A 13320-nucleotide genomic window follows, 5' to 3' on the forward strand; every position below is an offset into this window, starting at 1 on the left:
CTCAATATGGATGAAAGATAGAATATTTGGGGGAAATATTTGTCCAACAAGTTTTTGACACATTTTATCCCCTGTGCTCCTCCCATCAACCACTTCACCCTTCCACCTTTCCCATTTCTCCCACTGCAGACAAGAGAAAACAATCTTAAGAACCACAAATGGGTGCAAAGGAAATTCTGAACGGGAAGAACTTCTGTAGGAGTGGAGTGAGGTAAGGTGTGTGGTAGGTTAAATGGGGAGTGGATGGGGTATGAAACTGAGAGAGAGACCAAAGGAAAAACTCATGATCATGGTTTGAACTTCAGGGACCATATTTTGGGTAGAGGAAGGTAATCCAAGTAAAAAAGAAACCCACAACATAAAACACTTTATTTAACACACTTGTCTGGTTTCAAAGTATGCTCATGATAATTTATGTATATGGTGAAATTCTTTCTGGTAAAGGATTCTGATTATATAAATATGTGAACTTTGAAGGTTCAGAAAGAATATTCTAACAAAATAAAAATCTACTACAGAAAAACAGGAAAGAACAGAAAAGACCTAAAAGAAATTAAAGACTTGAAGGATCAGCTTGACCACTTATACAATGGTGAGAGAGAAGATGGTCTGCTTGCCTTTTATTATTTATCACTCTCATCTCCCCAGAGAGACACAGGTTAGAACTTCTAGTCTGGTCTGGTTGGGAGTTTGCTCATAGGCAACACATTCTAATTAAAGCATTTTCAGTCAATACTTTTTAGTTGCTATATTAACCCCGAAGATTACAGATTAGGCAGAACATGAAAGAAATATTTGTTATATGCTGTTTTATGTACCCTGATATATGTTAAATGCTCGAATATACACTGAATAATCAAAAAAGTCTTATACACATAAGGATAGACTCTTCTGAGACAAATTAAGACTTTTTTTGTTTTCTATTTGATTTTAAAATTTGTGTGGGAGATTATGTGTGTGAAAACTGCGAGAAAGTTTGTGGAATAGAAGGCTGATGTTAGTTGATAAGGATATTAAATATAATAAAAATATATCCTTCTCTGGTCTCTTGCTGTACAGACATCCTGCTTTCTTAGGCACACACAGCATCCTCCACACCACTCCTGGACCATCAGTGCTGCTCAGAACACCCCACATGTGCCTTTTTCAGTTCCTATTACAGTCCCTCTCCCTCCCAGCTGCCATAACTCTCTTCTACCTTCTTCAAAAATTACATCTGTCCCATTACTCCTATTCATATCAAACAAACCCCCAAATTCAATTCTCTTAAATCATTGAAGTCATCAGGTATAAACTATATAATTTCTTACCATAAAACACAGAAATTTTATTACTTCCACTTTTGACTTGTCAGTGTATGGCTAAGTGTTCTTCCAAAGTTTTGGCCTATACAGATGTCTTAAAAGAAAAAATGAGCAGAGAATCTCTGATAGTAACAATCAAAGGAGAACCTATGACTCAGAGCACTTCATCCAAAGTTCTCTGGTCTTACCTGCAAAGGCCTATGAATATTTACATCTAAAATTTCAAAAGAGACTTGCAATTTGGCACAAATCCATCAATTCCTCTCATGTGATTGATCTTCATCTTCATTATGAAGATCAGTTTTCATTGGAATAGTTTAATCTACTATGTCAGTAAGATCACTGGAGAAGAAATAGCAGAGACTTACAGCAGGAAAGTAAATGAAGCACATCACCCACAGAAGCTTTGTGCATTCACGGAGGACGGGTCTGTCTCAGTCCTCTCTAGCCCATCTATATCCTATTGCCCCAGTGATCGGACACCAGCTTCCATGGCACTTTTCATTCTGCCATCACAGGGCAATACACTGACCATACCTGAGCAGACGAGTCCTGCATCGTTGTCATGACTGCAGTTGTGCACTCTCCAGCCCCGGGAAGGGCACTTCCACACGTGGGATTCCTTTCCTCTGCAGCCCAATGTGTCCAGCCAGATGGGCCCTGATCCTGCCCCAAAGTGAGCAGACCCCATGGCATTGAGGGCTTCTCCACAGCCCAGCTGCCTGCACACCACGCGGGCATCGTCCAAGTCCCAGCCGTCATCACAGATGGTGCCCCAGGAGCCCTGGTCAAGGATCTCCACTCTCCCGGCGCAGGGACCTCCTCCGTCCACCAGGCGGAGCTGTCTGCTGTCTGAGGAGAGAGAAATAGGACAACGGGGCATTGACAAGGGGGATAAAGGTCTTCTGTCCTGTGGGACCTTCACCTGAGCAGTAGGGGGCGCTCTCCTCTGAGGCTTCAGAGTCCCCTGGTTCTGACAGGGAGTCATTGCACTGGGGCAGCACCTGAGTCTGGTTTCTTACAGCAGTGATAAGAGAATAATAACATTGAAAATGGGCAAAAACAGGAAATATTACACAACTGAGTAGGGTGAGACAGAAGTGTTAACCTCTGATTTGTAGAGTTCTGCACAGCATCTGAGAAAGACTTAAAAGAAATGTTAATCTCTACCAGAAGCAATTGAATGAGTTCAGAGTCACAGGTATGGGCTGGCTGCTGAATGGATTCCTTATAAATCACACACGCGTTGGTGCCCTTGACCTGAAAGTTAAAGGGATTAGATTAAAGGAAATGGAGTCAGGACCCAGCCTCATCAGAAGCCCTAGGTAGCAGCCATGAATCCTCTATCGTTAGAATCATTCTCCTTGGTACAGTCATGCAGAATTGAAAAACAAATGGACATTGAGATGTCTTGGTTTGCCCCAGAATATTTCACTGATGGCTCTAAGCTTCAGACTCCAGACCTGGATACTTTGTTTTAAGAAAATGTGATCTCTTTGAGTGGATTGGGCAACCTTGCACGAGAAATGTCTCAGGTGATATTGACTGACATTGACCAGATTCCACTGGGAATCTTGGAATGCTGCTTCTTCTCTCAAGTAAATATTATCTTTTCTTGCACTTTGTGTCAGGAATCGCTATTATTCAAAGTTAGGGGTTATTTGTTCTCCAGGGGGAAAATATTATGCATTTATAACTTTACTATAGAGCAGAAATAGGTTAAATTCTTGCTCTGAAAGCATTTGAACAAACGATACTGACAGACTCACTGCGTTGTTCTTCTTTAATACATAAAAAGCAATGTAAAGAAAGGTTAAATGATGTCTATTCAGTGTTGCATTTTAAGTGAATGATGAAGTAGAGAATAAAATTTAGAATTTTATACTTTCATGCAGAAGGGTTCCAATGGAGGGGTTCACAGCAGGCCAGTGGTCTGCTGGATACAACTTTAAATGCTATAAAATGTTAGATAAAAAATGAAGATATTAGACATTTGTGGACACAATATGAACTAAACATGCTAAAATTCTAAAGAATGGAGATCATTTCATTGTTAACCAAGGATCTGAAGCTTCTCTTTATGGGAATTTCCCAATTTGTTGCCGGGGTTAATGGATCAAAATGTGACAGAGAAGCCTGCATGATTTGGGGGTTACCTGGTGCTGCAGTGACAAAACTGGAGATTTGAGAGCCTCTCTCATATATCAGATTTTCTCCTCAAATATCTGCCCAGTAAACACGCTGTCAATGGCAGGAGGTCAAAGAACTGTGTCAAACACCTTGCAAACAGAGTGGATATTCCTTCATCCCCCTGACTGCTGAGCTACCAAAACATTCAGGTTTTCAATTATAAACTCTAAAAGCCCATAACACAGGGGCAGAGAAATCAGAGGTAGACTGAGTGCTACAAATACTGCAACCCAAACTGTTACAGCTCAACCCTAGCTAGTATTTAGACATCTGGGTGGTCTGAACCCCTTCTCCCACTTGCTTAACAAAACAGAATATGAATCCTTTCAGGTGTTAGAAAATGTATCTGGGATATCTTATTTTCTTATGCATCATTTTTCTCATTCAGTTAAAAATTGCATGGTATGTAAACAGATGGATGACATGACAAATTTAAAAATTGAAAAAAGGAAGGTAAGAGAAGGTAGAGACACACATGCTAGATATGCTGGACTTAGCAGATAAAGATTTTAACTATGAACAATGTGTTTAGGGGGAAAAGAGGAAAGGAAAGAATCAATAGGTGAAAAATGTTAACAAATAATTGTAACTATAAGAAAATCAAAGGAACAGTTGCCAACTGAAAATGAAATATCTAGAATTAAGAACTGAATGAATAGGTTTAAAAGAATTTTAGACAGAACTGAACACAGAATTAGTGTCTTAGAGGAGTCCTAAGAGAGATGAGGAGGAGGAAAAAGGGAAGGACGAGAAGGAAAAAGCGGGGGAATAGGAGGAGAAGAGAAACAGAGACAGTGCTGCAGAAGTAATATTTGAAGATATAATAATTAAGAATTTTTTAAATGGATAGAAGTCTATGAAAACCTCCACATCTAGTAAAGCTGCAAAAAATCAAAGGAAAATCTGGAATAAATTTTTTTAATACCAAAGAAAGAAAAAAAGGAGAGAAAAAGGAACATGAAGCACATGGGTCAGTTAAAAGGAAATGGAATACTGTATTGGGATGACCCAGAGGGATGGTATGGGGAGGGAGGTGGGAGTGGGGTTCAGGATTGGGAACACGTGTACACCCGTGGTGGATTCATGTTGATGTATGGCAAAACCAAAAACAATATTGTAAAGTAATTAGCCTCTAATTAAAATAAATAAATTTAATTAAAAAAAAAGGAAATGGTAGATACTAACCCAACAATATCAGTAATTGGATTTGCAATCTAATTACAATGGATTAGATACTTCAAATTAAAGCCCCTCTACTAACTGGGAAATGGCGACCCACTCCAGTGTTCTTGCCTGGAGAATCCCAGGGATGGGGGAGCCTAGTGGGCCGCTGTCTATGGGGTCACACAGAGTCGGACACGACTGAAGCGACTTAGCAGCAGCAGCACTAACTGATAAACCAACAAAATTTGTGTAAATGCTACCTGCAAGATAGTCACATTGTATATGAGAGTGAAGAAAGGTCAAAAGTAAAATGATGGAGGAAAACATATATATTATGTGAATACTAGGCTTCCCAGGTGGTGCTAGTGGTAAAGAACCTGACTGCCAATGTAGGAGACATATGAGACATTCAATCCCTAGGTCAGGAAGATCTCCTGGAGGAGGGCATGGCAACCCACTCCGGTATTCTTGCCTGGAGAATCCCATGGACAGAGGAGCCTGGCTGGCTACAGTCCTTAGCAAAGAGTTGGACATGACTGAAACGACTTAGCAAGCCTGGACACATGTGAATACTAACTATAAGAAAGCTGCAGTAGCTACAGCAAGGTCACAGAAAGGAGATTTTAAGAGAAGATGTGCTAATTTAGTTAAAGAGGATATTTTTATGATCATACAGTAGTGCGCCCTTAATAAAGATATTACAGATATCAGAATCCAGGGAAGATATCGAAACATAGCTTTGAAATACAGAATAATACTTGACAGAATGAAAAGAAGAAATAGATAAAATAACAATCAACCTGGGGGAACTTTAACAAATCTTTTTCAATACCATGCAGGCCAGGCATACAAAAAAGAAGGAAGACTATAGTAGATGTAAAACACCACAATCAACACATTTAGCTAAATAACATATAAAGACCAATGCACCCAATAATGAAAAAATTCAGATTATTGTAAATGCACTAGGAACATTTATCAAAAATGACCATATGGTAGGACAAAAACCTTCAGATAATTGAATTTATACAGAGTATTTACTCTGACCACAGTGTAATTAAATTAAGAATTAATAAGAAAATACGGTTAGCCATCCTTATTTGGAGAAATTAAGCAACACCCTTCCAAAACAGTACATGGGTCTGGGAATAAATTTAAACCTTAGAAAATATTGTGAAATAGTGATTGCAAAGATATGATATAACTAAATTCTTCTAATGTAACTAAAGTAGTGCTTAAGGGAAATTTATACCTTAGATTTAGAAAAGAAGAAAGGCTGAAAATGAAAAAACATGTAAGCTTCTATTTAAGAAACTAGGAGAAGAGAAAATAAAGCCTAAAGGATACAGAAGTTGGGATTAACAAAGAAAAGAACAAAAATTAATTTTAAAAAAGAAGGTAAGGATGGTGGTAGTGATGGTGGTTTAGCCCCTAAGTCAAGTCCTACTCTTGCGACTCCATGGACTGTGGCCCACCAGGCTCCTCTGTCCATGGGATTTTAGGAAAGAATATTGGAGAGGGTTGCCGTTTCCTTCTTCACGGGATCTTCTTAACCCAGAGATTGAACCTGCATCTCCTGTGTTGCAGGTGGTCTCCTGCATTGCAGGCAGACTCCTGCATTGCAAGTGGATTCTTTACTGCTGAGCCACCAGGGAAGCCCAAGGTAAGCATGATAGAGAAAACAGAGGAAAACCTTTCAAACATGGCTCCTTGAAAACTGATAACCACTGAGCAATACTAACGAGAACAAAGAGAAAATGAAGTTAACAATACCAAGAATGAAGAAATGTCACCATAAATCATATAAATTTTTTTGGTCATAGTTTTATTGAGATTAAATTTACATATCTAATGTGGATAAATACTCAGAAGATATTCAATTTCTCCACAACCTTGCCAAAACTTATTCTTTTTTTTTTTTAATCACAGCCATTTTGAGAGGTGTAAAATGATATCTCTTATGGTTGTGATTTACATTTCCCTGATGACTAATAATGTTGAGCATATTTTCCTATACCTATTGGCTATTTCTATATCTTCTTTGGAGAACTGTCCATTCAAGTCTCTGGTTAATTTTTTAATTGGGTTATTATGCTTTTTTTCTTGTTGTTGTTTTGCACTTGAGTTTTAGGATTTCCTTATATATGTTGCAAATTGTCTATTTTTGCCTGTTCTTTAGGTGTCATATCCATGAAATCATGAAATAATGTATATTTATTTGGTGAGGAACTAAATTATCAGGTATCTAAAATGTAATTTGTATATGTTGATGATATTACAACATCACACACAGTAAAATAAATTCAGATTCAGTAAGGTTATAGATTCATCTCACATGCTAGTAAAGTAATGCTCAAAATTCTCCAAGCCAGGCTTCAGCAATACGTGAATCATGAACTTCCTGATGTACAAGCTGGTTTTAGAAAAGGCAGAGGAACCAGAGATCAAATTGCCAACATCTGCTGGATCATTGAAAAAGCAAGAGAGTTCCAGGAAAACATCTATTTCTGCTTTATTGACTATGCCAAAGCTTTTGACTGTGTGGATCACAATAAACTGGAAAATTCTGAAAGAGATGGGAATACCAGATCACCTGACCTGCCTCTTGAGAAATCTGTATTCAGGTCAGGAAGAAACAGTTAGAACCGGACATGGAACAACAGACTGGTTCCAAAGAGGAAAAGGAGTATGTCAAGGCTGTATATTGTCACTCTGCTTATTTAACTTATATGCAGAGTACATCATGAGAAATGTTGGACTGGAAGAAACACAAGCTGGAATCAAGATTGCCAGGAGAAATATCAATCACCTCAGATATGCAGATGACACCACCCTTATGGCAGAAAGTGAAGAGGAACTAAAGAGCCTCTTGATTAAAGTGAAAGAGGAGGGTGAAAAAGTTGGCTTAAAGCTCAACATTCAAAAAACGAAGATCATGGCATCTGGTCCCATCACTTCATGGGAAATAGACGGGGAAACAGTGGAAACAGTGTCAGACTTTATTTTTCTGGGCTCCAAAATCACTGCAGATGGTGACTGCAGCCATGAAATTAAAAGACGCTTACTCCTTGGAAGGAAAGTTATGACCAACCTAGATAGCACATTCAAAAGCAGAGACATTACTTGGCCAAAAAAGGTCCGTCTAGTCAAGGTTGTGGTTTTTCCTGTGGTCGTGTATGGATGTGAGAGTTGGAATGTGAAGAAGGCTGAGCGCTAAAGAATTGATGCTTTTGAACTGTGGTGTTAGAGAAGACTCTTGAGAATCCCTTGGACTGCATGGAGATCCAACCGGTCCATTCTGAAGGAGATCAGCTCTGGGATTTCTTTGGAAGGAATGATGCTAAAGCTGAAACTCCAGTACTTTGGCCACCTCATGCGAAGAGTTGACTCATTGGAAAAGACTCTGATGCTGGGAGGGATTGGGGGCAGGAGGAGAAGGGGATGACAGAGGATGAGATGGCTGGATGGCATCACTGACTTGATGGACGTGAGTCTGAGTGAACTCTGGGAGTTGGTGATGGACAGGGAGGCCTGGCATGCTGCAATTCACGGGGTCACAAAGAGTCGGACATAACTGAGCGACTGAACTGAACTGAAGGTTATAGATATTCTTTACTCAAATTATAAAATTATTTGAAGAAAATAATATGATGTTTGGGGCTGGTGCACTGGGACGACCCAGAGGGATGGTATGGGGAGGGAGGGGGAGGAGGGTTCAGGATGGGGAACACATGTATACCTGTGGCAGATTCATTTCGATATATGGCAAAACCAATACAATATTGTAAAGTTTAAAAAAAAAAAAAGAAATAATTTTTTGTTAAAAAAAAAAAACCTCCTATATCCTCGAAGAAAATAATCTGATTAAAAGCTATTTTGAGATGAAGAATGGCATCTGAAACACTGCATTAAAGGCAGAATTCATAAAAGTAAAACATAGTATATTTGATCATATAACCACACCACATACACAACCCTAAAGACATATGCAAAAAATGGGGTACTTTCAGAAGTATTTAAGAAAAGCAGTAAGTGGTGTTAATTTGTAGAGAGTTCCTATAAATAGATGAAATTTTAAACATTCTAGAGAAAAAATATAAATGATGATGGAAGATATCTTATCTGAAATACCTTTAAGTATTTATTTGTTTATCATGTCCACATTCCACGACAAATACACACACATATATACCCCTGAATGAAAGTTCCACTAGACCAAGGACCTTGCATATCTTATTTACCCCATGTTTCTGCTATTAGGATGGTGATTGCACATTCACCGTTCAACAAGAATGCATGGCGAAGCTTTTCTAAATACCATGATGGGGCTTGATAAATATTTATTGAATGAATACATAGATGAATAAAATTCAGTGAAATAGAATTTCTTTAAATTCACAGTAATCAGCAAAATAGTAAAGCAAATATAAATTAATAGTAATGTTTTCTGATAATGGTGCATATAAAAATAATTAGTACATAAGCACAGAATTAATTTATATTCAAATTTCCACTTATGTGATTTTTAAAAAGTTTTTCTTAAATTTATTTTTGGCTGTACTGGGTCTTGGCGCTGCACGTGGGCTTTCTCTAGTTGTGGTGCACAGGCTTAGTTTTTCCATGGCATATGAAATCTTCCTGGGGTGTGTGCATGTGTGTGCTGTTTCTTCAGTTGTGTCCAACTCTTGTGACCCAATGGACTGTAGCCTGCCAGGCTCCCCTGTTCATGGGATTCTCCAGGCACGAATAGTGGAGTGAGTTCCCATGCCCTCCTCCAGAGAATCTTCCAGACCCAGGGATCAAACCTGCATCTCTTATATCTTCTGCACTGGCAGGCAGGTTCTTTACTACTTCCTGGATGGGAGATCAGATTCATGTCCTCTGCATTGACAGGTGGATTTTTAACCGCTGGACCACCTGGGAAGCCCCACTTATGCAATTTTCAATGGACAATTATTAAATAAATTCTAAGCTACTGTTATGTGTTATTCAGTATGACATTGGTCAAGCCAAGATTGCTGTAAAGAGAGAAAACTCTTTAAAAAGGGAATATATAGTAAAAGTCAGGGGGAAAAAAAAAACAAATAGCTACCTAGTAAGGCAGAAATGTGTGCAGTAGACTCAAATAAATTTTCTAAGAAAGATTTGTATTTAGAGGAAGCAAAATTAACCAAAAAAAAGACACAAAAGAATTGTAAGTGAAAGAAATACACGTAAGTTCAAAAAACACAAGAAAATGGCAGTGTAAATGGCTCTTGTCATAAAATATGAGAACTTGTGTATTCTTTCCACATCATCCTACCAAACTTGCTACCCTCTTCATGCAGAGAACCTCTCAAAAAATGATGGCAGGGCCTCTGTGAGGTTACTGCTCACTTTCAGGGTTAGAGACTTCACCACAACCCATTTTATGGTGCTTTATTGTTGAAAAAATATCATAAATAAAAGTCCAATAGTTTAACACTACTTTGGCCTTTGAATGAAAAGACAAAGATATGAAGAAACAGAGGCAAGGAAAGGGACAAATCTCTGCTTTTGAAATATCTATCTCATTTATTTTAATCTATCTCATTATATCATTTGTAGATTTCAGGCACTGCCCAACATATCATTCAAGGTATACCTGAATGGGGTGTGTGTGGAAGGTGGGGAATAAGAGAGAGAGAAATGTTGAAGGAAGTAAGGTGCTATGGTTTGACTATTTGTCACCCCACCAACACTTTTTGTTGAAATTCCAATTCCCAGTGTAATGGTATGAGGCACTGGAGCCTTCTCAAAGTCTTCCAAAAAGGATGAAAGGAACACTTACAGAGCCATTTATTATGAGGCCGAGATTATCCTGATACCAAAACCAGACAAGGACACCACAAGAAAAGAAAATACTGGCTAATATCCCAAATAAATATAGATGCAAAAATCCTCAACAAAATATTAGAAAACCAAATTCAATGATACCTGAAGAGAATACTGGACAACCCACTTCAGTATTCTTGCCTGGGAAATCTAAGACAGAGGAGCCTAGCTAGCTATAGTCCATTGGATCACAAAGTATCAGACACAACTTAATGACTGAACAACAATAATAATAACAACACCAAGACCAACAAGGATGCAAGGATGGTTCAATATTCACAAATTAAATCAAGGTGATACACCAAATAAGATAAAGGCAAAAATCATACCCTTTCAACACATGAAGAACAAATATTTGACAAAATTCAACAGCTGTTTATGATACAAAAGGTCTTTACAAAGTAGATATAAAGGGATTATACCTCAACAAAATAAATATTATATGACAAACCCTCAGCAAACATCCTACTCAACTGTAAAAAGCTGAAAGCTTTTCTTCTGAGATCAAACACAAGGCAAAAATGCCTACTCTCATCACTTTTATTCAACATAGTTTTGGTAGTTCTAGTCAGAATCATCAAGCAAGCAAAAGAAAATAAGAACATCCAAATCTGAAAGGAAGAGTCAAAACTGAGACACTATTGAAAACTTTAACACATTGTGAAAGATATTAAAGAAGGTACAAATAAATTGAAAGACATTCTGCACTCATGGATTGGAAGACCTAATATTGTTAAAATGATCACACTACACAAAGCAACCTACAGATTGCTACCATCCTTATCCAAATTTCAATGAAAATTTTCACAAATATGGAACAAAGAATTCTGAAATTTGTGTGGAACCACAAAAAAAAGTGAATAGCCAAAGAAATCTTGAGACAGAATGACAGAAGGGTCGTGCTTCCTGATTTCAAACTATATTACAAAGCTGTATTAATCAAACACTATGGTATTACTATAAAAAATGGACACAAAAATCACTGGAACAGAATAGAGATCCCAGAAATAAACCCAAATATATGGGGTCAATCAATTTATGACAAAAAAAGTAGAGATTATAGCATTGGGAAAGGACTGTCTCTTCAAAAATGGTGTTGTGAAAGCTGGATGGTTACACGCAAAAGAATGAAACTGAAAACCTTTTACACCATTCACAAAAATTAACTCAAAATGGATTAAAGACTTTGATCATAAGTCCTGAAGCCATAAAAATCCTAGAAGAGGGACTTCCCTTGTGGCTGTGGTAAAGAATCCACCCACCAATGCAGGAGACTCAAGTGTGATCCTTGATCCAGGAAGATCCCAGATGCCACGGAGCAACTCAGCCCATTCGCCACAACTGTTGAGCCTGTGCTTTAGAGCCCGGGAACAGCAACTATCAAGCCCATGTGCCACAACTCCTGAAGCTCGGTGCCCTCCAGCCTGTTCTCCTCCACAAAAGAAGCCACTGCAATAAGAAGCCTGTGCAATGCAATGAAGAGTAGCCCTGCTCACTGCAATTAGAGAAAACCCCATGCAGCAACAAAGACCCAGCACAGCCAAAAATAAATAAATTTTAAAAATTATTTAAAAAATCCTAAAGTAAAATTAGGATGAAAAGGCCCTGACATCAATCATCATGAGGGTATTTTGGGTTTGATGCCAAAAGCAAAAGCAACAAGAGAAAAAATAAGCATTGAAACTACAGAAAGCTAAAAAACTTCTGCACAACAAAGGGAAAAGGTCACAAAACGAAAAGGTAATTTATGGAGTTGGGGAAAATATTTGCAAATTACATTTCTGACAAGGGTTAATATCCAAAATACTTAAAGAATTCATGCATCTCAATAGCAAAAGCAAACCAACAGACAATCTGATTAAAAATGGGCAGAGGACCTGAATAGACATTTTTTTTTTCAAAGAAGACATAAAGAGGGCCAAGAGGTACATGAAAAGGCACACAATGTTATGTCATCAGAAAAATGCAAATCAAACTATAGTGGGGTAACATCTCACATCTGTTAGAATGGCTTTTATCCAAAAGACAAGAAAAAACAGGAGTTGGTGAAAACGCGGAGAGAAGGCAAACCTTGTGCACAGTTGGGGGGGGGGGCGGGGAGGGGGGAATGTGAGTTGATGCAGCCCCTACGGAGAACAGTATTGAGGTTCTCCAAAAATTAAAAATAAAACTGTCATATGGTTCATCAATTTCACTTCTGGGTATTTATCTGAAGGAAACAAAATACCAACTTGAAAAAACTGTGCAACCAAATGTTCATTGCAGCATTATTTACAATAGCCAAACAACGTAAGTCTTCACTGATGGATAAATGGTGATATGTACGTATGTCCAGCCAACAAAAAGAAGAAAATCCTGCCATGTGTAGCAACATGGATGAACCTTGAGGGCATTATGCTAAGTGAAATAAATACCATATGATCAAATTTATATGTGGAATCTTAAATCAAATACCAAAAAAAGGGGGTTCAGAGATGCAGAGAACAGTTCGGTGGTTTCCAGAGGTGGATTGATGTGGGCAAAACAAGTGGAGGTAGTCAAAAGGTACAAACGTGCAGTTCTAAAGTGAATTCCATGAAGATGTAATGTACAGCATGGTGACTACAATGAATCTGTATTATATACTTGAAAGTTGGTAAGAAATTCTCCTCATAATCAAAAAATTGTAATGATACATGGTGATGGATATTACTAGACTTATTGTGGTGATCATTTACCAATATACAGAAATATATAAGCTTTACATTTAACACCTGAAACTAAAACAATGTTATATGAATTATATCCAAATTAAAACTCTAAATAACAA

At 38.0% G+C, this 13320-nt stretch overlaps 1 protein-coding gene across 1 annotated transcript in view; it reads right to left on the minus strand.

The window, feature by feature from the left end:
• LOC133248202 (antigen WC1.1-like) overlaps positions 1-13320 on the minus strand; it is a 56932-nt gene that overhangs the window by 14005 nt on the left and 29607 nt on the right. The window contains exon 8 of the mRNA XM_061418021.1: positions 1842-2156. Within this exon, the coding sequence (XP_061274005.1) occupies positions 1842-2156 (315 nt within the window). The remainder of the gene's footprint in view (positions 1-1841; positions 2157-13320) is intronic.

Source organism: Bos javanicus, chromosome 5 (genome assembly GCF_032452875.1).
Source record: "Bos javanicus breed banteng chromosome 5, ARS-OSU_banteng_1.0, whole genome shotgun sequence".
In the NCBI taxonomy this organism is placed as follows: Eukaryota; Metazoa; Chordata; class Mammalia; order Artiodactyla; family Bovidae; genus Bos; species Bos javanicus.